Here is a 25,927-nt window from a genome sequence, read left to right as displayed (position 1 = left end):
AATTACCAAGCATTTAGTAGCTGTCTGCTACTATGTGTCAAGCACTGTGCTAGGCTCCAGGGTTACAAATTTAAAATTAAATAAAAATTTCTGGGTTTAAAAAATTCTGTGCAATATTTATTGCTTATTTATATCTTGCTAACAATGTAAAATAAGGCAGAAGCCAACAAATAGAAAAAAGAGGGAAGGAATTGGGAGTCAACTTCTTATATTCAAGTAGCTGGGTTGTATGTAGTTCATTGTCTCTGAACCATCAGACTCTGATTCAACATCAGTATATAAAAGGGTAGTGTCTATCTGATCAGTTTCAGAGAGTGAAATGTGTTTTTCTAAGCTTACTTGCAAAAAGTTAAGATTCAGTTGACTAAGGAGATGGGTTGGGTATGCTGGAAGTCCTATCCACTTTTGATGTGCACTGATTATTGAAATTCATTACAATAGATATCATAATCCAATGTGTAAGTCTTCATCAGAGTATACATGTGAATATTTCATGTTTTTGGATGATTGTGCTTTTTGTTTGTTCACAAAATATGAGAGCTGCTAAATTAAAAGCCAGCTAGTGTGGTCTGTAATAAACAATTACTTCTGCCTCCAGTGTGGGAGAACTGTGCCAAGGACTGTGAATTGGCTACTTACTGATGCACACAAATTCTGTAAATCAAAATTTTTGATGCAAGGATGATATTAATTTTCTTTTCAAATCAGATTATTCTTCATCCAAGATGTTCAGAACCTTGGAATAGTAAGAGCTCTATTATTTTGTAAGCAGCGTTCTGCTGTGAGACTGTTTCTGTTCTTCGTGTGAAACATGTAAAAGTAGTGACAGGCTTCTCTCTCCCTTCTTTTTAGCTCCATGGTGCAATGTATGGGAGTGGAATATATCTTAGTCCATTGTCAAGCATATCATTTGGTTACTCAGGTAACACTACAAATCACTCTCAAATTTAATGTCATTGTCTTTCATTTCTCTTGTTCATGTTTTGATTTTTATTGGTCTCTCCTTTCAACATTGAAGCATAATTACTGCATTGGTGTTAAATATTACAAATGTCAGAAAACAAAAGAAATCGTAATAATGTAGTGGTAAAGTGATAACAAGAGCTAGAGTCACATAGCTGTCTTTTTCAACTCAGGAAAAGCTGGGTTCAACTCCCAACTGAAACACATGGTGATAGTTTCATCTTGTGCAAGTCACTTAACCTCCTAGTGCTATGAGACAGTAAGTTTTAGAGGGGGTGCTCATATTTATTGGCAAAGACTATTTCTTTGCTGAGACTTCTTATACACCAATAAAATCAGAAATCTGGAACAACAACAAAAACATACAAAAAAATAACTTGAGAATTCATGAATTGGAAGTCCATCAGTTTTATCTGTGACTTTCCTTTCCCTTGAACGCGTTAATATTTTTCATTTATCTGTTTTATGTTTGCAATTCCTGTTTTATTAAGATGTGCATACGTACGTGTATTACATATTCTTACATGTGATGATCTTGGAGCCTGTGCCTCAAGACTGTGTAATAAGGAAATCTTTGTGGTGCTTCTGCTGTTTGCTGCTACTATAACTTTGTATTGCATTATACTGGTCAGTGCAATTTAAACTGTTAAGCCATTAAAGTTTAAAACTATTCTAAGACTTTAGAGACACCTGGAATTTTAATTTTTAACATTCCTATTTTGTTCTTAAATATATTTCAAGGCCTATATGTTGAAGTACTTATGATTTTAAAATAATAAATTAAAATAGAAGTGATTAAAAAAAGTCATTGAACATCTTAGAAAAAATGGAGAGGGGGAGAAACAATTGTATTTCTTTAAAACCAGCTGTTCTGTAAACAATGTAGGGAGTAGTGGCAAGATATAAAATTGTTTACAAGGACTCTACAAATGTACATATGACTCCCTAAATAAGTTAACACACCTTTTCAACACAGTAAATATCACACTCACATATATTAGTGTTTTCCAATTGTGTGTAGTTTCTGCTGTGATTGAGAAAAGAGAAAAAAAAATGACAAAACCAAATTACGAATTCAGAAATATTTTTAATAAGTTTATGTATTATTATTTTTATTATTTAATGAGTTTTATTTAATTGCATAAATATAATTATCATATATTATATATAATATATTATTATATATCAAATATATAATATATAATATAAATGTAGTAGTTAAATAATTATATAAAATATGCTTGATAAGTTTTATTATTTCATTTATTATTAAAAATATATTTATTATATATTATTATTGTATGTCAGTGGCCAAAAATGGTACAACTACTATCATGGGAGGCTTCAAAAATTTTTGTGATTAGACAAAGGATTCTTCAGAGGCAAATGTTTTGAAATCATTGGTCTGTCTTCCTTTCCTGTAAAATATTTTACGACTTGGTGTCTCCTTTTTCTGTTACCTATAAAAAGCAATCCTTTGTTCTGATAAGTTGTACTAGGTTTTATATGTACCCTACAAGGGTTCCAAGTGATCCCCCTTTGAACAGAGGTCAGTTTTCCTTATGGACAGGCAACTGCCTTTCTGAAGTGATGAGCTGATGTAGCGTTTGGGGAGATCCAGAAGGGTAAACCAAAGTTTATGTCATACTGAAAGACAGAGGATGATAGAAGGGTGTGATATATAAAAAGTATGACAGTCATAATTTTGTGGTAATTAATCGTTTTATTAATTATGGCTAGCAAATAATTAATGAAAGGATTTGGTCCTTTGACTTTTTCTCAGAAACCAAAGACAGATCATGGTGGCAGTAACCCCTGGAGGAGTGGTTGTTCCTTACAGATGACAATCTGCTCTGATTAGTTAACAGTAAGAAGAATGGATGTTATAATAGGAGGTGGACCTCTGCTAAAGGAGGGTTTGGAGAACTGACTTGGATTATGGCACTCTTACTTGCAGACCACCCTGGGCCCCAGGCAATCTAGACAAAGGATTTCCCTTTCCCTGCCCCCCTCCCAAGCCTGAGAAGAGGACAATCTTGCCAGTTGGTGGGGTCTGAACAAGATTGAAGAGAATGTTAAATCCAATCTAATTATCAGCCCTGTTCTTCAGGGGCTATATTGACCTAGTAGAGAGTGAGGAAATTGGAAGGGAAAGAATCCTAGATCTCCTCAATAGTAATTAGTTGTTAATATATGAGAGAATTTTTCTTTTTCTCTCAAGGGTAAAGGGATCATTAACAAGAGAAAAAGCAGCTAGATGCTGACGAATAAATCTTTTTTTCCCCCTCTTACTGAGAATACAACTATTTTCCTTCTCTTTACAGTGTTAAGAGAAAATGATAATAATGATGAAGATAGCATTATTACTATATCTTGCTATACGTGTTATCTCATTTGATCTTTACAAAGATCTTGGGAGGGGTTGGTGCTACTTATTATCCCTTTCTGTAGCTATGGAAATTGAGGAAGACAGAGGTTATGTGACTTGTCTAGGGTCACATATTCTAATAAGTGTCTGGGACAGGATTTGAATTCAAGTCTTCCTGACACTAAGTCCTATATTCTTACCTACTCTACTACCTCTTAATCCTCTAAATTAGGGGTGATCAACATGATGCCTTTAAAGATGCTTAGTTTATCTCAAATGTGAGGCAAAGAAAAAATGTCTAACTAGGTCATGCTCTTTTTGAGATTGCTTAAGTTTTAAGAGCTTTTTCTCTTCCAGTTTTATTTTATGACACCTTCTTGACAAGATTTTATTTATTTATTCATGGATTATGTATGTGATTTCATTTATATAATGATCTCCTAATGAAATGACCTAGACCAATGCTGATCAGCACTGCCTCTGCAGCTTACAGTTTTAGAGAGTTGTTTTGTGCCCTGAGAAATTACATAATGTGCTTAGGGTCTTTCTCTGTCTCTCTGTCCTGTCTTTTCTGTCTGTGTCTCTCCTCTTTTCCTTCTCTCTCTCTCTCCTTTCTTTTCTCTCCTCTCTTTTTCTCTCCTTTCTTTCTCTTTTACTCTCTCTTCACTTACACACACACACACACACACACACACACACACACACACACACCCTTAGAAATATGATTTCAGCTCAGGTCTTCTAGACTCTTGGGGGCCTGATCTCTGTGTACTACAATAAAGCTGCTAATTTAATGTAGTTTTTTTTAAATGATAGGAATACATGTGTGTGTGCACGTGCACATGCCTCTGTGTGTGTGTGTGTGTGTGTTTTCCTATCATTATTTAGCTCATATAAGGCTAAAGCTGCCATATTCCTAGTATTAAATAGAAAAAGTACAGTTCTCCTTTGTAGCCTGAGCTTCCAGTATTACCCCAAATCGCTTGAAGCACCTAGCTCTGAGCTAATGTTAGCATTATATCTCGCCTTGGAACTTGACAAAAAGAGTCAATCATATGTTGAGCTTGCTTCACCTAGGTAGTCCCTGAAATGATGGCCTGCTATTCTTTGTTTCTTTTTTGTTTTGTTTGGGTGTTTTTAGGGATGAACAAGAAACAGAAGGTGTCAGCCAAGGATGAACCGGCCTCCAGCAGTAAAGGCAGTAATACTTTACAGGTAATGCGGTTAATCATGTAACGTTTTGGCTGGTGACCATGGCTTCGTTAGCTAGGAGGAAGCTAATGTTCATGCTTTTAAGCCAACAAAATGATTATTTTGAGAGGTCAGCAGAATTAAAGAATAAAGATCATATAAGAGCAGAGAAACTTAAATGCTTTCTTCAGCAAATATTCACAACTGTAAACTGAAAAATAAGTTCTTTGAATAGTGCTGTTTCACAGAGTAGGAGGAGGGGAGAGTAAAATAAATAAACATTTTTATAAGCAAAAGCCTTCTTGCCATAGTGCCTATTGCATTCTATGTGCCTTAGCAAATTTTACTTGTAAAAATGAAATCAATAATACTAGTTCTTAGGCAACTTTTAAATTTCTCTTGATTTTAGTGTTTATAAAGAATCATGCAAGTGCTTTGCCAATGATAATATTAATATTTGATAGTTTACATTGGATTATGTTTACATACATACACGAATACATGTGTATATATGTATATGGGTGTATGTTTATGTTTGGATATCTATATCCGTATCTATAGCTACACCTATAGATATGTAGCAATACATATAGGTATGCATACATATACATACATAGACATATACAGATAGGTATTATTATATATTGATAGGTACATAGATAGATAGATAGATGAATAGATATTTCATTGGATCCTTGCCCAATATGCTAGATAGTAAAAGACTTTTCATTTTATACAAGAGCAAATTGAGCATCAGAGAGGTGGTCACATCCCAGACTTAGACCCAGAATTTCTATCCTTAAGCCCCACAGGTTTTCCTCCTCTGGAAAGCCTTCCCTTATCTTATCCACTTCTCATATTTTCCTTTATCACCTTGTTTGCATCACACATTTCGAGGAAAGAAAATGAGAATTCGGAAAGTGCCCATCTTTATTCCTGGCAAGGGTTTTCAAAGTGTAATTATATTTTTCTTAGGGAGGAATGGCTTCCTCTTTTGAAGAGATGCCAGACTCTTCCCTGGGCTGTTACTTAATGTATGTTACATTCAAAAAAGCCAGAAGATATATGTTGATATGACTAGATTTGATACAAATATTAACAACAAAGAATCAACAGGATTCTTCCTCTAAATTGGAGGAAGCTTGGCAGCACAGTGGCTAGAGCACTGAGCCTGGAATCAGGATGACCCAAGTTCAGATGTGGACTCTCTCTTTCACTTCTCCACTCTTTCTCCTCTTTTCCCTCTCTTTCTTTCCCTCTTAAATCATGCTTTTAGAGTATGTGCCTTAGTATTTGATTCAAATATGTACTTATGCACTTTAAAGTTTTTGGTTAGGTCCAGCCCCTTTTCAGACCAAATTCTTTTCTTCCTTTTTTTTGGGGGGGGGGATGTGGGGGTATTCTAAATTTTCTTATACCTGGGGATAGCTAGATAGTACAGTGGATAGAATGCTGGACCTGGAATCAGGAAGACCTGAATTAAAATACTACCTCAGATCCTTACTGCCTCTGTGACCCTGGGCAAGCTTTTTCACCTCTCTGGGCTTCAATTTCCTCATCTGTAAAATAGGGATAATAATGACATTTCTCTTTCAGGCTTTTTGTGAGGATCAAACAAGAATATATTTGTAAACCACTTCATAACGCTTTAAAGCATATACTACCGATTATTATTGTTATTATGATTTTTTTCCACTGTGATACTTTAATTCCTTTATATTGCTGTGTAACTTGTTGTAAAAAGAACCAGATCATACCAGTCAAATGAGACTTTCAATTTCATGATATATTGTGAGATGGCCAAGTGGCAATCAGAGTATTTGTAGCAAATTTATCTTAGTGGATAATATATTGATATACTTTGCTGCTTACAGTTGTGATTCCTAAATATTTTCTTCTGGAAATTGTTTCAATGCAAATACTCCTTAAAGTTGACTTTCTTTTTGTGCATATGATTTCCTAAATTTTATTGTAATGTCACAACTTCTTTTTTTTATTTCTTAGTCTCAGAAAAAAGGACAGCAGTCCCAGTTCTTGCAAAGCCGTAACTTAAAATGCATAGCCTTATGTGAAGGTAAGTTGAAACCATTCACAGACAAATTGGATCTTTCGTCACACTTGTGCTTCCTAAATGGCTATCTCTAGAGATAACCTTACATCGCTACTTAACTGATGATCTTTAGAAATGAACTTACATGTACATATTGAATATTTATTAGTATTGGAAAAGAAGTTTCTTCTTTTATTACTTTATATTATAATCCAGATATTTCCTTTTTCCAACTGCCTTACTATTTGAACCTGTTCTCATATCTTCCAACTCCTGGATCCTTCCCTGTTCTCAAGAGTTCACCACTTATGTTTTTGCTTAACTTTGTTCTTTCTGGGGAAATCTGGAATCTATAGCCATTTCAACAAAGACTATTCTCTACCTGTAGTCCCTTGCTCCACTCCCTATTCTTTCTTTGCTCTTATCTTGTTAAATTCCAATCTGGTTCACCCACTGTCACCATTTCTGCTCTTATTTCTGGGTCTCTGAGTACTACTGAAGCAAGGCTTAGACTAACTAGGTCTATATTGAACTATATCCTCACCATATTTGTCAGCTATGTAGCAGTCCTCTTATCCATCTCTGTTGTTGATTCTAACTCTCATATTCCATCTAAAGCTTCTCCTTCATCTTCACACCCCACCTCCTTTCCTACCCATCTCTTAGTGGTTGACCTTGTATTTTATTTTTAACTCTCCTTTGTACCTCAAAACATCTTGCTTTTAATCCTTCCATTTCTCCTTCACTCCTGTCTTGGCAGGTTACCCTTCTCCTTGCCAAGGGTAAAATCCTCCTCAAGAGCCCTTAAACTCATCGCTTTCCATTCAGTTTATTCAAAAAGTATTTATGAGAGACCTACCATATGCAAGACTTTGTGCTAGGGACTGGACAAAAAAAAAGATAGAAACTAAATAGCTACTGTCCTCAAGAAGCCCATGTTCTGCTAAGAGATTCCACACACAGATAAACAAACTCAAGATAAAGTTTGTATATTGGTGTCAAGGTAAAGTATCAAGATAAAGATAAAAGGAGAAGGAAAGCATCCAGGGGTGCTTGGCACCAGGAGTGAGAGGTAGCCTGAAGCTGGAAAAAAAAGAGGACATGATTAGTGAAGACATGAAGTGGTTTTGAAGTATGGAGGAGGGCTGCTGAGAAGTCTCTCTATAGATAAGCCTTAATTTTCTCAGTAGAGTAGGAAGCCATGTGACCTGCTGAGAGATGGGTAGGAGTGGAGGTGGGGCTTAAGGAGATTTAGAACAGCTGCTCTGGGGAGTGTGAAAATGGGAGAGAAAGAGAAATAGAGAAAGACTGTACCATAGCCCCATTTCTGTCCTTCCCTTCTCCTCCAAAGAATAAGCTATACTTAATGGTATGTGTTTCCCCAACCCCTATTTCTTCTTTATCTCTATGCAATCTTGTTTCTGTACTCAATCCACTACTGAAACTACTTTCTCTGGAGTTACCAAATATTAAAGCCAATGGACTTTTCTCAGTCTTCACCCTGTTTGGAATCTCTGTAGTAGCTGGCGCTAGTGACTTCTTCCTCCCACAAACAATGCATGCCCACCTCTACCTCCCTTTCTTTCTCATTTGTGTTCCATGGAACTGCTCTGTCTTCTTTCTCTGCCTCCTTGGTTCCTTCAATGATTCTCTAAAACAGTTCCTTCACTGTTTTTCTCTAAGTGTGAGTGGCCTCAAGGTTCTCTGTTGGACCATTTTTATATACTCCCTCCTTTCAGATCCCATGGTATCAGACTCTTATCACTGCAATTCTAAATCTCAAGCCCAAATCTCTTTCTTCAACTCCACGTTCCTGATAGATGCTGTACAAACACTTCAGACTCATCTTTCCAAAAGTGAATTCACTGTCTTCTTTTCCCCTTTGCCCTGTGACAATATCTTCTTACAGCTTTGCTATTTTTGTTGATGGAACTAGCATCTACATAGTGCCTCGTTTGGATCCTCAGAAACAGCTGATTTTTCAGTCTCTCTTATCATTGCCTCTCTTATCATTGTGCAGTCTTCCAGATTCTTCATCCATGATGTCCATAGTTTTCACAGGCTCTCATCGTATCCCCTCACACAGCCACCACCACCCTTATTCATGTTCTCAGTATCTCTTGCTAGACAATTATAATAACTTGTGTATTATGTTCTTTCCTTTTTTTTAATCTTCTTCCCAGAGCTGCCAAATTAACCTTTCTGTTTCACAGATCTATCACTTTCCTGCTCAACAGTCTTTAGGGCCCATAGGATAAAATACAAAGAGCTCAGAATGACATTTAAGACATTCTGCTGTCTGGCTGTCACGTATTTTCCCAGATTAATCTCACATCGTTTTCCCTTCATACATTCTATGCTTCAACCAAACCAAACTATTAGTTATCCTGTAATGTTGTTCCAGACTCTCTAATTCCTTGCACTTGTATAGGCCTTAATTTAGAGTTGGATAGCACTTCCTCCATTCATCTACTTTTTAAATTAAATTACTTTTTAAAATCCTCTTTCTTCAAGACTGCTTAAGTATTACCTTTTCCATCAAGCCTTCACTGATTTACTCACTTTGCAAATTTTCTTATGGTACCTTGTCTATATCTTTCTTTGCCCTAGTTATGTTCAACCTTGAATCATGATTATTTTGTGTATGTCTGATGATCCCTGTTATAAGACTATAATCTCCTTGAGGGTAGAGGAACAATCCTGGATTTCTTAAATGTCTTATAGGATAGTAAGGCTTAATGTATAATACCTCTACTTCTCCCTTCCCTCCTCTAACCTTTTCCCTTTTCTTCTCTCCAAAATTGTAATTGTAGAGATTTACTCTTAGGATTTAATTCAAATGTATTTGTATACATGTATGCACACATGTGTGTATGTATGTTTATGTGTGTTTAAGCATATAGAAAGAGGGAGAGAAAAAAAAGCTTTTTGTGAACCAAAGGGTAGATTTAGGAAGTGTGCCTCCATATTCTGTTCTTACCATTCTATATGTGTATATATTCATAACTTAAAACTACACACACTTATTTTGAAGAAAATAAGAATTTTAAAAATGCCTATTTTTATTCTTGGCAAGCATTTTCAAAGAGTAATTATACTTTTCTGAAAGAGGAATGATTGTCTTTTTGTCAACATGCCAACCTAGTCCCTCAGCTGTTATTCAATGTGTTATGTTAAAAGAAGCCAGAAAACATGTTAATATAACCAGATTTGATAATAATATTTATTCATACAATGAAAAACCATCAAAGTCCTCCCTTTAAATTGTCTTTCTACATATCCCCCCCCCAAAAAAAAAATAGAAATTTAGAGCTGGAAGTAATCTTAGTCATTATTTTATCCCAATTCTCCCATTTTAAGAGTAGGTATGTATATGGGTCAAAAAGATAAAAAATTAAAAAAAAAACAGGCAAAAACTGGTCTTCCATCCAGTAGTTCATTCTGTAAATTTCTTGAACACAGAACTTGCTCCTGGTGTTAGCAGACTTGATTTTTGCTTTTAAATGAAATTCTTGGTCTTAGAGTGCTGGAGTACTGCTGTAACAAAGACTTTTTCCATTATATATTCTTTCATTACAGTTTTATTAAGGTGTAGTAGTAAATTCATAGATTGATTCCTGTAGAGAAAAATAGTGCCTTCATTTCATCTGTCTAATATGTTGTATTTAATTGCAGTCATAACATCACCAGATCTGCACAAGCATGGAGAGATATGGGTTGTTCCAAATACTGATCATGTCTGTACAAGATTCTTCTTTGTGTAAGTAACAGTATTTTTTCCTAGTTAATTGTTATGAGTGTGTATATGTATGAGAGAAAGAGAGAGAGAGACAGAGAGAGACAGAGACAGAGAGAGAGAGAGAGAGACAGTGAGAAAGAGAGACAGAGACAGAGAGAGACAGAGAGAGAGAGAGACAGAGACAGAGAGAGAGAGAGAGAGAGCCAGTGAGAAAGAGAGACAGAGACAGAGAGAGACAGAGAGAGAGAGAGACAGAGAGAGACAGAGACAGAGAGAGAGAGAGAGAGAGAGAGACAGAGAGAGACAGAGAGAGACAGAGACAGAGACAGAGAGAGAGAGAGAGAGAGAAAGAGAGACAGAGAGACAGAGAGAGAGAGAGAGAGACAGAGAGAGACAGTGAGAGAGAGTGAATGAGACAGTGAGAGAGAGAGAGACAGTGAGAGAGTAAGAGTGAGACAGTGAGAGAGAGAGAGAGACAGTGAGAGAGTAAGAGTGAGACAGTGAGAGAGAGAGAGACAGTGAGAGAGTAAGAGTGAGACAGTGAGAGAGAGAGAGAGAGAGAGAGAGAGAGTGTAGTGTTTTCAAGACATTTTTGTTTAGACCTATGGTAAAACAAAATAGATAAAATGTTTTGGTCTACCATCAGCATATTGTTTTCATTATTTGAAGAGAGAAAATACTGTAACAACAGCCTGATAACATTAATAATTTAGGGGACTAAAGAAAAAAACAAAATATAAATGTTGATTAACACATTCTAAAATCAAAGCAGCAAATGGAAAATAAAAATGAAATCCTTCAAATAGTTATTTTTCATGAACAAATAATTAATTTTTACTTTATTTCCCTATACTTATTTTATTTTTGGTTCACAAATTTGCCTCGAGTTCACCTTATTGTTACCAGTTTGAGGGGAACAATGTACTATGGAAAAATCACTGGCTCCAAAGTGAGAAGATCCATTTCCAAATCCCGCTTCTGACTATCTAACTCTGTTAACCTGTGTATGTCACTTAACCTCCATGGGTCATCTGTAAAATGAGGGGATTGGACCAGATGGTCACTAAGGTGCCTGACACTGTGCTAAGTCCTTTTTGGTTCTCAGTCTATTAGCTTATGTTCTTATGATCTGCTTTTCAGTTAACAAAGCCTATTTCATCTTTAGCATTTAGTATGAGTTATTACCACAGCCCTGACCATTAAAAATGTAACACCTATCATTTTTTTCCCAATTGTCCAAAGATAGTGAATTTCTTCACGTGCATACACACACGCACACATACACGCGCGCGCGCACACACACACAGAGTTATGTAGATTGTAATTATGAGTAATACTTCTCATTCACAGTTGGCAGCTTAGCTTTGCATAAGGAAGCTGCAGTCACTAAGATAATATTATTGAACAAACCCAAGTGGTGTATAGACAACAACTTCTAAAGTTCTCTCCTGTTTGACTACAGAAATTATATTTAACATTTTTCTGGAATTCATACCAGTTCATTTCAGGAACCATCCATTACCTCTGAAAATGAGGGCACTGGTAGCAACCCAATTCTCAAGCTTGTTTTCTTCTTTGTAATAACTAAAAACATTTCTCATGGGTAGAAAATGTGGTGTAGGGCAGAAGTCAAATCATACCTAACATACTGGGTCCAGCATTTAGCCCAATGTCAGGCATCTAGTAGGCACTTAATAAATATCAGTTGAATGACTGAGCAGTGACTTGTGACTTTCATAGTGAGGGCCTTGGTACCTTCTGCTACTTTGAGTCACCAAATAGTTCACAAGACACATCATTTTAAGATTGTAATTTTCATTTCTTTATTAACACAAATGAGTTTACATCATTTTACTTGGCACCTCAGGAGAGAATAGGCTAATTACATGAAATTGATAAGATTCCAATTATATGAAAAAGGAAAATTTGTTAACCAATTATTGTACTTTCTAATTATGATCATAAGTTTCTTTCTTTGTAAAATATGGGGTTGCATTGTTCTACTGGTGGTAGGACTCCCTACTGAATGATGATTTCTTAGGAAGAGATGATATGGAAGAGAATGAAATGCTTTATCATAGATATATAATTATCAAACAAAAACTTAATTTCTCCTTTACTTTATATCCTTCTCTATTGAGCAGTTATGATCCCTGGTGACTAGAAATAGATTAATGTGGCTTTGTTCCTTACCTTTGTTATTAAATGAAAATAATAAATGTTAAAAAAGTTTTCATGTTAATCTGATTCCCAGAGTGTAACAAAGAATAAAACCGTTACTTATCCTGTTTTATTCATACTCCTTCTAGAAGGAAAAGTTATGCCCAGAGTGACATCCTGAGCAATGAATCATTCAGCTAAGCTTTAGGTAAAAGGCTTATGCACTGCTGTACCAGAAGGGCATAAGATAAACTTGGTGGAATGTCATTCCAGAAAGAAGGTATTGTAAGATTACACAAGCAGAGCCAACAATGAAAGGACTAAAAGTGTACGTGTAAATGTGTATTGACTCATAAAATAGACATTAGATGACTCAGTATAGATGAGCCTCCTAACTAAATGCAAAAAAATATTGTTTAGATGAATTCAGACAAATACCAGTACACTTTGATAGAAATGTTATTAATGATGAAAATGCTACCAGTACTTAAGATGAAAAGGATAAAATATTATTTATTCAGAAAGCTTTTATGAAGTGTCTGCTAAGTGTAACACATTGAGATGGGCACTAGGGGAATAGAAAGAATAAAATATACCATAGTTCTTGCCCTTCAGAAGCTTTCTATTGAGGCTTGTATGCAGAAATACCAAGAATGTTAATAGAACTTGTTGCCATTTGTGTAAAGATCTGTTTATCCTTGGTACAGTGGAAAGAGAACAGGCTTTGGAGTCAGACAGCCTGAGTTCAAATCCATGTCACCTACTTAACTGCCTGTGTCATCTTAGTCAAATCAGTTCGTGTCTAGGGTCCTCAGTCTTAAAATCAGCGAAATGAGTTGGAATAGGTGACTCCTAAGTCTCTTTCATTCTAAAACTTATGATCTTGTCATCCAACCTGAATAAGTCACTAACCCCTCTCAGTGCTGCAAACAACTTTCTAAGACCACAAGGTACAGTGAATTTGCCAAGACAAATTGGAAGAAATCGTTTCCTCTAGCAGTGAAATAATAAAATCACAGATCTAGCCATCATCATCATCATTGTCATCATCATCTCTGTCTTTGTGTTTTCTTCTCTATTTGTGTGTCTCTCTCTGTATCCATCTATCTCTGTCTCTCTGTCTCATATTTGTGTATTAACTGCTTCTCATATTTTGAGTATACCATGATCTTTGAGAATTAACAATAAAGATTAGAAACTATCTGAAGGAAGGAGAAAGAATGGGTAGTTTCAAGCATCTGGGTAGAGAAATTCAAAATATCACAAACAATAAATTTCATTCTAAATTTCTTGTTAGATGTGCCTAAATTGGAAGCATGTTTAATTTAGGTAAGTAAATTAAATCACACTCACAGGCAAATGGACGAGTGAATGAAAAACATTTATTTATTAAACCCTTACTTTGTGCCAAACACTATTCCAAGCATTGGAGATACAAATTGAGACAGTCCCTGCCCTAAAGAAGCTTACCTTCATTTTTCATTTAACCAGCATTTATTTTCTTTTACATAGTTCCCTCCACTTTAAAAGAAAAAAAGAAAAGAAAAACAAGACCCATGTAAAAAATATGCAAAGTCAAGTAAAACAAATTTTCGCATTGTCCCTGTCCAAAAATGTGTGTTATATTCTACATCTTGAATTATCTACCTCTCTGTCAGGATTTTGAGTAACAAAGTTCATCTTCACTACTCTGGAATCTGGTTAGCCATTGCAATGGTCAGAGTTTTGTTGTTTTTATTGTATGAATTTTTCTCCTTGTTTGGAAGGAGCTTACATTCTACTGGGGAAGACAATATCCGTAAAGGAGTAGTGCCCAAAGAAGGGAGTTGTGGTCTGGTAAATCACAAAAATGATGAGTGTAGTGACAGAGAAGTCAATTACCATTTTCTTTCCATTGGCGATGGGAGTGTCAATTTCTTAAGGCAAGAGTTGGAAACCTGTGAGGTAGGATGGAGAAGATCCAAACTGGATGGTTGAGAAGCAGGAAGGCAGGGAAAATGGGTGGGGTCAAGAGGGAGCTGCTTTGTTCCAGGGAGTACAGAGTCACTTGGCTTTTCCAAGGCTTGGCTCCTGGTGGTCTAGTTTGGAGGATGGAGAAACAGGTCAGCAAATTCCTATAACTTGGCAAAAGGTTTCTTGAAACTTAATCAGGAATTTATCAATACAAAGTTCATTAAATGACATAGTAGAAAAATCTTAGACCATATTTTTTTTAAAGATACAGAACTGCTGTTCAGTTCTTCTATAATAATCAGAATCATAGCATATTCTGAATCTGGAAGGGACCTCAGCTACCACCATGTCCAGAGATCCTAAACCTTTTTTTTTTTAAATCATGGACCCCTTTCACAATCTGGTGATGCCTATGGACCTCTACTCAGAGTAATGTTTCTAAGTCCCTAAGATAAAATACAGAGGATTACAAAGGAAATGAATTCTATTGAATTGAAATAGTTGTTTAAAAAAAAACCCAAACAAACCAAAAAACAGGTTCATGAGTCCCAAGTTAAGAATCTCTGATTTCCAGGTCAACTCCTTCCCCAGAAGGAATCCCAACTATAAAATAACCATCAATTGGCCATTTGCCTCCAGTTGAAAACTTCCACTGAGGGAGAATTCATCTGTCTCATGAGGCATTCCATTCTTTCAGTTGTAGTAGGTAGGGGGTATTATATTGTAACTCATTGGAGACATTTCTTCATGGAACTAACAAGCTCTATAATCATTCCTATGTAACTTAATTCCCAGATATGTGTCTTAAGCCCTAAACACATCTGTCTCCTGAGGTTTGGTATTATACGTGTGTATACATGTTCACTATTTCCTCCTGAATGATCTATCTGTCTAAAACAAGACTCCATCATCTTCATTTCCAAATCAGATACTTCTTATAATGTCCTCACTTTTTTTGTGTTTGTGTGTGAGGCAGTTGGGGTTAAGTGACATGCCCAGGGTCACACAGCTAGTGCGTGTTATGCGTGGTATGTGTCTGAGGCCGGATTTGAACTCGGGTCCTCCTGATTCCAGGGCCAGTGCTCTATCTACTGTGCCGCCTAGCTGCCCCAGTCCTCACTTTTTAATTATGGATGCTACCATTCTCCTAGTATTCTAGTTTTAAAACCTCCATTATGTTACTACAACAGTAGCCTTTTATTTCAAAGGATCATACATTTAGAAGAGGAAAGAGCCCCCAAGGTCTGTCATGTCCAGGCCCCTCATTCTGCAGATGAGGAAACTGATGCTCAGAGGCGTTAAGTGAATTTCCAGCTAATAAATGCCATGTCTTCTTATCTGATCAGTATTGCACATCACTGTCATATTAATCTTAACTCATTGCTGTGATTGTTGTCTTTCTCTAAATGAAAAATACCCAGTAGTTCTCCACTGCATATCAAATATAATCTAAACTTCTTAAAATAGATTTCATGACCTTCTGTAATTTGGACCTAACCTACCTGCCCAGACTCGTTCCCAGACTATCTATCCACTTTGCTCCAGCCATACTTATGATTTAGTTGCTGTTACTAGTTTCTTTTTCCCCTTACTTTGACTCTCTTTCAGAGTCCTCTAATGCCTACCAAAATATGGTCAAGGGCCCCCAGAAAAGCCTGTATCTGTGAAATCTTTCCTGATTATTGTGGCTGTACATGATCTCTAACTCTTCTGAATTACTATAGCACATTATTTTCTACAATTCCTTTGGTGCTTACCATGTGTGTCATGATGAGTATCCCTGGGGAAATTATAAATTCTTTGAGGGCAAAGACTATATCATATTTTTTTTATCACATAATGCTTTTCATAGAATAGGTACTTCATAAATGTTTGTTGAATGAAAAAAATAAAGGATTTTCCAGTTGAATATAAGCTCTGTCATGTTTTACCAACTTAGAAAGGCTTCAAGTATGGGCCTAGTCACAGACTTTATCTGCTATACAAAGACCAATGTAGCTTCAAGCTGAGGACATTGGTATGAGTTGGCTATTAGGTTTTGTATTTTTTTGGTGATGGTTACCTATGAAATAGATTAGAAGTTTCATCAGTCTTTTGGTGCCCTCTACTTCTCCAGTGCAGATGGTAAAATAGTGAAAAAGTTGGTAGCCAGGACTGGAGGGCAGGAAACATTTTTTTTTTGTTTCAGCTAAATGAAGGGTACTTTATTCATAGAAGGGTATAAAAGAGGTGGCAGAGTTGGTCTTGTGTACCCAAATGCTGCAAAATGATTCCTTCCTGGAACACTTTGGTATCTCATCTCCATGTGAGCTAAGCAAAGAGACCACCGTGAATGTCACTATGACCATTTATGCACCAACATCTTTTACATAGGATAAAGACAAATTTTATTAAAAACTTTGACAAAATCCTCCCAACTGACTGAACACATATCTCAAAACTATTTCATGTGAAGGTTGGCACAAAGCACTATAATGAAATATATGTTAGAGCTTAAGTTTTAGAAATGAAAAACAAGAGAGACCAAAGGCTTTTAGTTTGGCTAGGTGGCAGATGCTTATAAGCTATGCTGATTTTCATCAAACTATATATAGATAGCCTATTGACCATTTGGAGTTAGTTTCAAAATCAATTAGAAGAGTAAAAGTGACTATATTTGTTAATTATAGCAACCGGAGCCCTACCCATTAAAAAGCAAAACAAAACTGTAGAAATCTCCCAGAACGAAAAATATAAAAACATGAAACATCTATCACCAATTTCTTAGGGAAACATATTTGATCCAAATCAGCCAGAACAACAAGGAGGAAGAAAGAGCCCAGAAATTGTCCCATAGAGTAAACACTTGATCAAGCAGAGAATAAACAGGTAAACACTTTATCAGGTGGGATGATACAGCAAGCAAAGCACTTATAAATCATCACAGAGGTCAGTGAAAGGATAATATAAGCCTTCCAAGATAGCAGAAAGCAGTTAAGTGGAAAAAAAGCTTGAAGTGAATCTTGCTGAGCCAAACCATCAGTCCCAAGAACATTGGAAAGTGAAACTCAAAGGACAAGAAATACCCATGAAATGAAACATGTAAGCCAGCATTTCTATAGTCAACTGCGCTCATCAGTGACCTATAATTGAACTGCCATTTCAGTATCTGAATACCATGTAAGGAATGCCAATGACACTTAAGAAAATGAATCTAGGAAGAATGACTGGACTTTATCTAATACATACAGAAAATAGTCTATGCTACAGGTGATAATTTTAAAGGTACTAAGGGATGATTTTTCAAAATATCTTAAAGAGGTATAATGAATTCTGCTATAACAGTTGTTTCAAAAATACAAAATGTATTCCAACACAATTGATATATTAGCTAACATTTTGAGCATAAATTTTGAGTTTGCTTATACTCAGCGTCCTCAGCAAGAAACAGTGAAAGAACATAGGAACCTCTGAACCTTCATAATAACTCATAAGCTACAACCCTTAGGATATCGACTTTGAAAAGAAACCTTTCAGCCTTTGTCAAGGCAGAGTGCCCTATTTATTGTATATCTTCTGGTGCAGTGGAAGCTGTGAGTGAAGGAAGGCTAACCCAAACACTCCCTCTTACCCCACATTTTGGCATAACCCAGATATCAGAGTTAAGATCCACAAAGGCAATGTCTTCTAGCCTGTTGGGTGAGAGCTAGGCACAGGTTGAGCAGCAGCCCAAGGTAGACTCTGCCATTATTTATTATGGTATTTATGTATTATTATAAAATGATGCTTCTGTTTTTATTAGGCTTCTATCTTTTCAAAGTTTTTAAGCACTGCTTCCCTAGCTCCGTTTTCTCTATAAACTTATATACAATTTTTGAGGCAGCTAGGTGGAGCAATGGGTAGAGTGCCAGGCCTGGAGTTGAGAAGACATCTTCCTGAGTTCAAATCTGGCCTCAAATGTGCATTAGTTGTGTGACCCTGGTAGAGTCATTTAACCCTATTTACCTCAGTTTCCCCATCTGTAACTGAGCTGGAGAAGGAAATGGCAAACCACTCTAGTATCTTTTCCAAGAAGACCCCAAATAGGGTCAGGAAGAGTGAAAAACACCTGAAATGATTGAGTAACAACAACAATACACACTATTTCATCTCCTACTTCTGTACCTTCTTTGTCTCTGTGTTTGAAATATTCTCCTCAGCACCCCTTTTCAGATCCTACAGTCGCTATTTCTCCCCCTCCTGAGTAACTGAATATACTTTATATTTACTTATCTCAATACTTGTTTTCTTCCACTTTATCACCCTCACCCCCACCCAGTAGAATGTAAACTTCTTCAGAACAGAGGTGGTTTCATTTCCGTCTTGGTATCCCTAGTGCCTGTCATAAGTGCTATACTAGGCACTTAATAAAGAGGGTTTTTTTTTTCAGCTCTCTGCTAGGAGCTTAGTAATATAAGTTCTAAATTTACTGAAATAACTATATTAAATTGGTGATAAATATCTTGGACAACTGTTTTGCACTGTGTGTCTTATTTGAACTCAACATAAATGAAAATCACTCCCTCTATGAGTAGTTCAAGTACTACACATCTCACTGATTTTCATTACCAGAATAGTACCATTTCTGAATCTCAACATTCCTGTAAAAGAATTATTGACTGTCGTAAAAGGGCCGAATGATATGTCTTTGTAATCCAATACATTAAGCTTTTTGGAACAGAAGGAGCTGAGACAGGAAGATCTAGGTTCAAGTCCAGCCTCAATACATAAAGAAGCAGCTGGAACCTTTATTTTAATAAAGTCCAGTCATATATATTTGTATTTGTTTCAAGGAAATTTGAGTTATCCATTTAAGTGTCCAGTGAGGAAAGACAATAGCAAAGTATGGTGAAGAGAGGTCTTCAAAGGAAAACAAATCTAATGGAGATAGACTAAAGTGTGTGTGTATGTGTATCTGTATCTGTGTGTGTGTGTATGTGTGTGTACATGTACATATATACTATGTGTATATTTACAACTTCTCATAGATTTGTCACAGCTAAAAGTGGGAGTACTGGCTCACATTCCAAATGAAGAAAGACAGGGACAAATTTTGAACTCTTTCTGTTTACATTTAAGTTTTCACTTAGTATGTGTTTGTTTAGGTAAGCTGTTTGCACTGTTAAGAGACATTATATGAATACTATTTGCATTTCATAAGTAGATTTGATTTCACAATCCTTAATTTATACCAGCAATATTTTGGACGCAGTTGGCCTCTGTAACCAAGAAAGAAGTCCTTATATAAAGGAATTTGTTTTAAAAAAGGTCTTTAGAAAAGAAATGTGTATGAAAAGTTTAATTCATGATTTTCTGTATTGGTCTTCCATATTTTGGATATGTTTTACTTTTTGGAAAAAAAACTTACCAGTTTATATTTGGGAATGAGGACAGATTTATTTCCTGAAGAAAATCTTAGTGTGGACACTTGTTGACTAAGGGGAATTGGGGAAGGAAAATCCTGATATTTGAAGTGAGTTACAGCAGTCTGTTTTATTTTGTTGGTCTGCTTTGTCAGAAATAGAGAAATCAATCTAGTTAATTCACAAAATAAAGTAGTCTCCCAGTTGGAAACGACTTTGAGTACTATAATCAGTATACCTGAATAATGTTTTCCAGGTTCTGGGGGGAGTCTTCCTATCTTCAAGATAGCCCATTCCAGTTTTAGGCAGCTGTAAAAATCAAGACATGTTTCCTTATGGTGAAGCCAACTCACTCAATTTATTGGCAATATGTTATTTCCTTCTGAGCGAGCATGGTTTTTACATATGGGATGATTTTTGGGAAGGAGAACTGTAAAGCATTGTAGATCATATGTAAAATATTGCTTTTAGTTTTGGGGGCCACATTTTGGAGAGGGATCTTGACAAATGAGAGCATTCAGAGGAGGATATCCAGAATGGTGAAAGGCCTTGAGATGATGCTATATATGAATCAGTTAAAGAATCCAGGACTGTTTAGCCTGGGGAAGACAAGACATAGGGAATTGGGCGAGTGTGGGCAGTTATTAACTATTCGGATGTTTGTGGAAGAGGGATAAGATTTTTTTTTCCTGTTTGGTCACAGAGGGCAAAACTAGGAACAATGAATAAAAAGCTGTAGAATGCCAGAGATATAGACTCTATGTAAAGGAAAACTTCCTTTCCTAACAGAGGTATCCAAAAATGAATCAGACTATCTTGAGATATGCTAGATATCCCAAGATATTGGAGGTCTTTCAAGAAAAGGCTGAATTACTTTCTTTGGATATTCCATAAATGGGGTAGAGTGGATGGAATTTGTTGTTTAGAACAAGTTAGAATAAAAGGGCCTCTGAGGCCCTTTCCAGTGCTGAGATTCTGTAGTTCATATACTATTTGTCTGTCTTTAGTGAACTTCTGCCCCTTTGCTCTTCACTCTGCCATGTCTCGCCTACTAGATATGCCCCAACATATCTCATTATGCCCTAATTTAATATTGTTTGTGAATAAAATTCCAAGGCTTTGTGCTGAAACTATTACATCAGTGCATCTGTATTAATCAGCAAAGTAAGTGAGATTGCATAAACTAAATGGCTTACATTGTCAGAACAGATCATTAGGTATATAGATTTAATAGGAAGATAACAGGCTCATACTAGATAGCTGAGGAGGAGTCCCATTTTCTGCTATTTTTCGTTTGATGCTAACTCTACAGTTTGCCATGCTCTGCAAATTTACAGGACATTTAAGGGTGGTAAAGAAAAGATGGGGGCCTATGTTAATCTCTGAGGCTCTCTGATTACTTCTTTGATTCTTTGTTTTGGAGCTAATTACCAGACCTCTCTGAAGCTTCTTATCCTGAAGCCATTTTTGTAGAGAAGAATTAATTCACTACTTATTACTCACTGACTATTATCATGGGAGCTTAACAGATGTATTCAAGGTAAACTTCCTATTACCTTACTGAGTTTATATAAGGAATTGAACTATTCTGAAATAAAATTACCTCCAAATCAAAAGATTCAGAAATTGTTCATTATAGAATGTTGTGTGAATTTTATGGATTTTTTTTCATAGCTCAAGTTCAAAGAATTACTTGCATTTGAGAAGCACCTTCTTAATATGGAAAGCATAGAGTAAAATCAGAAAAGACTGGATCATATCTATGAGAGCAAGATAAAAAAGAGACAAAGTGATGAGCATAGAAAGATGTCAGTGTAGGCTGAGGAGAGGAGGGAGAAAAGGCAAAGAATTAATGGTGAAAGGGTAAATAAGTAAGGAGAGAGCAAGTCAAGAAAAACAGAGAAGTAAGAGGGCGGTTAACTGAATTCTTACGATGCCCATTACTGGAATAAGGTTGAAAATCAAAGTTAAGAGTGTGAATATGTATGTACTATGTTAACTTAGTAAGAGAGCTGGTGAATTTTATGGTAGGGTAAAAGATACTGCGGTAAAAGGTTGATACTCTCAAAACTGCAATGAAGAACAATGCTAATCAATCTTTGAAAGTAAAGGAAGAGCGATCAAATGGCTCACAAAATGGAAAAAATGATTTGTCTCTTTAGTGATTTGAACGTGTATATCGGCCAACCATGCTGGAGGTAATTTGAAATGATGCCCAAAGGGCTATAAAACTACGCGTGTTCTTTGACTCAGCAATACTATTACTAGTACTGTATCCCAAAAAGATAAAAGGAAAAGGACTTACATGTGCAAAAATATTTATAGGAGATCTTTTTGTAGTGATAAAGAATTGGAAATTGAGGGGATGCCCACCAATTGGGGAATGGCTGAACATGTTGTGGTATATGATTGTAATGCAATACTATGGTACCATAAGAAATGATGAGCAGAGTGCTTTCAGAAAAACTTACATGAACTGCTGAAAAGTGAAATGAACAGAACCAAGAATACATTGTACACAGTAACAGCAGTATTGTATAGAGATCAGTGGTGAATGACTTAGCTATTCTCAGCAATATAATGATTTAAAACAATTCCAAAAAGCTTATGGTGAAAAAATACTATCCACCTCCAGAGAAAGAACTGATGATATCTGAATGCAGATTGAAGCGTATTTTTTTCCATCATCATCATCATCATCATCATCATTTTGGTTTGCATTTTCTTTTGCAACATAGCTCATATGTTTTGTGCTAGTATGCATGTATAATCTATATCAAGTTGCCTTCTCAAGGAGAAATGAAGGAGTGAGGAAATTTGGAATAAAAATTTTTGAAAATTAAAAAAAATAAATGTTAAAAATTTCTGTTTACATGTAATTGAGAAAAAATAAAATTAATGTAAAATTAAAATGTATATCTGGAAAAAATATGTTGAACATTTTAAATCTAAATTATCTTATTTTTCTCTGTGTGATATTCAATTGCAAAATAAGTTTCTATGCCATTAAAATACTTCAAATATTAATATTTACTTGTTTCATTTTTTTAGTTATGAAGATGGTCAAGTAGGAGATACAAGCATTAACACTCAAGAAGGAGGCATTCATAAAGAGATTCTCCGGGTAATTGGTAACCAAACTGCAACTGGCTAAAGGACCACTGTGGTTTCACTATCATGATTTGAAAGCCTTCCTCGGTTTCAAAGCTGGATTTTGAACTGAAGAAGATGAAAAAAAAATTGTTATTATAAACCAAATTAACCCTTTGAATACTGATTTTTTTCTTAGTATTTCTAAGTCTCATTGAAATACCTAAAATGGTAGCAATTTGCCAACTGTAGGGGTATGGAATCTAGTAATAAAATTCAACAGCACTTAAACAAAAGTTTGGGCTGCTCACAATAAAAAAGATTTAAAAAGGAGTTTTGTGCTGATATTTTTATATTAAACTCTTTAATTGGACATATTGGTATTATATACCGGCATTTTAAATTTAGGTTAAACAAAATAGAACAAAGAGAGAATATTTTATAATGGAGCCTACATCTATACAGGATACTTTGCAATAAGTATTATGTTTGTACATTCAAATGTACTATATTTATTAGTACTATGGGTCATTGGAATGTCTTGGAAGGATGTTACTACTTATCCTAGTTTTTTTTTTCTAATTCAAAAAATAACTAGGATTTAGATGCAGTTCCTTGCCAAAAAAAAAGTAAGTATATATGTGTTTTGCATATATATGCATATATGTGTGTGTGTGTATAAATATGATCATAAATGTATCTATACATGCACACACACATATATGTGACCACACTGATGGTGCAAATCTAGGATCCTATCCTCATCCTGTATGAAGACATAAACTTCAAAAATCAGTAAATCTGGATCTAAACAAGATATGAGCCAACTCCTAGCCCCTTCACTCAAATTATGGGTAACTTTTCATTGAAAATGTGTGTGTGTACAATTTTTCTAGTTGCCCATGTTTTACATAACAGGCTAAAGAAAATATTGTACATATTCAGCTCCCACTATGTGAAAGTTCATCATTTAAATTTCACCACCATTTTGGGGTTATTGATAAATTTCTACATGAACTAAATATAATGTTTAATACTTAAAATTTGATGATCATTTATTCAAAATCAATCCCTGAAAGTTTAAGCAGAATTTTTTTTTAATTTCCTGCCATGGGAACAGAGGCAGTGTTGGTCAATGGAAAGAGCACTGAACTAGATTTCCGGAGGCTTGGTCTTGGCCCTATCACAAATTACCTTTTGTGACCTTGGGCATCATTTTCCTCATCCAGAAAATGGGATTAGATGGAACTAAATGATCCTAAGGTCCCTTCAAACTCTGATGTTATATGATTCTATTTTTAAAAATATTACAATACCTTTGTGTTATGTCAGATTTTTACATTTTTTCCATCTAATACAACTTATTTTTTTTTCATATTGAGAAAGAAGATATTAAAGCTTCTTTTATATTAAAAGAAAGCTAAGAAGTTTATAAATTACAGTATCCATTCAAATACCAGCTTTTTAAGGCTCACATGCTTATGAAATCATGCCTCTTTCCCTGTATCCCAAGGTTCATTTTGGAGTTTAATTGATAGTATTCCATTTACTAAGGGATCTTTGTGGAATCAGTCTGTTCCTGTCAGCACTTACACTCATGGGACTGCTGTGCAATTCTGAGCCTGGAATCATGGTTTATATCTAATGTTATTTCATTAACATAAACATGAATATTTACCCACCTATCCCTTATACGTCAGCTGTCGGTCATTTATAACTCTGATCCAACAAAATCTCATGTGAAATAGCCTCTGTTGAGCAATTAACAGATTAGGAAAACTATCATATACACATGAATTCAAACGTATAAATTAGTAATGATCACAGTTTGGAAATATTGATCAAAATGAGAGCATTGGCTTGCCCCTGATTACTGTTGATCTTTGCTATCTCATTCCTTTGGACCCATGCCATATCTAGGAGTAAGAATTCACTGTAGGGGAAGGAAGTGAACCCCACAACGTGAATGGATTCATTTGGGGAGTTTATGCAGAGTAAAAGAAGGCTCTGCATGTTTTTACCTAGCCTTTCCAAGTCATCAAGGAAGTCCATGCTTTACCCACACAATTTCAGTGATATATAAAAAGGACAAAATTAGCATTGGAATAAGAAGTACATTTTGGAAGCCCCTGGAAAAGTATAAAATTAATTACTAACTTAACACATGAAGAAAAAGTAGTTATGTTTAATGCTAAGTTACAATATAATGGAACAAGATCTTTCTTTCATCATGTTAAACTTAAAATACATTCTCATGAGTGGGGGGAGAAACAGCCCTCTCCCATGATTTTAGCAGTATTACATTGCAGATATGACTGATTTTTAGGTGATGAGTTAGGAGAATTATTTAGCTGAGTCTTCCTGGGCAAAGTATCTAAGCAGAACTCATTTTTAATGATCAGTTTACAAACAATATATATTTAATGACATTACAGTCCAGTGGTAAGGAGAGTATCACATCAAATTATCTTTAATTTTTTTTGCCAAACCATAATGATTTAGGAAATATTGTTATTCAGAAATCCAGGGGGTTATTTATCAACTTTAATATTCAAGGGGTTAAATATTATGGTTATTTCTTAATTCAGTAGCCCAATTTAAATATTTGTTGAGTACTGAGCCATGTTCAATGATTCTAGGTTTTATTACTGTACTAGTGTTTTTTCTTAATCACTTGAAAATTGTTTACTGATGTTATGTAATAATTATATTAATTTTGTACACATTGATACTAAAGAAGAATCCACTGAACAAGCTAATAATTTATTTTCATTCATGAGGATGTGGTCAGGTACAAGAGGTGGAGTAGAAAGGACAAAGACAGGAGCTGGTTTAAAGAATATACTTTCTCCTTAAGTTCATTTTGTAAACATTTTACTACTTAGATGAATGTGCTGTTTTGACATTATGACAAGGAAAGAAATCTGTTCATGCTGTATTTGAAAAGCATAAAAAAATGATGTATTTATAGCCTGTTCAATTAGAATTGGGCAATTACATTTTAATGGAAAGGTTCTTTGTTTTGTTTTGGT

General features: G+C 35.4%; 1 protein-coding gene across 1 annotated transcript in view; it reads left to right on the top strand.

Moving 5' to 3' along the window:
- PARP8 (poly(ADP-ribose) polymerase family member 8) overlaps window positions 1-23,228 on the top strand; it is a 217,081-nt gene extending 193,853 nt beyond the window's left edge. Inside the window, 5 exon segments of the mRNA XM_020996772.2 lie at window positions 853-922; window positions 4,473-4,546; window positions 6,527-6,596; window positions 10,248-10,332; window positions 22,857-23,228. Coding sequence (XP_020852431.1) covers window positions 853-922; window positions 4,473-4,546; window positions 6,527-6,596; window positions 10,248-10,332; window positions 22,857-22,959 — 402 coding nt within the window. The 3' untranslated portion in view covers window positions 22,960-23,228.
- The last annotated feature ends 2,699 nt before the right edge of the window (window positions 23,229-25,927 follow it).

This window comes from Phascolarctos cinereus, unplaced genomic scaffold (genome assembly GCF_003287225.1).
Source record: "Phascolarctos cinereus isolate Bilbo 61053 unplaced genomic scaffold, phaCin_HiC Scaffold_4;HRSCAF=312, whole genome shotgun sequence".
NCBI classification, from domain to species: Eukaryota; Metazoa; Chordata; class Mammalia; order Diprotodontia; family Phascolarctidae; genus Phascolarctos; species Phascolarctos cinereus.
The sequence above is the reverse complement of the archived record's forward strand: the minus strand, read 5'-3'. Positions and strand labels throughout refer to the sequence as shown.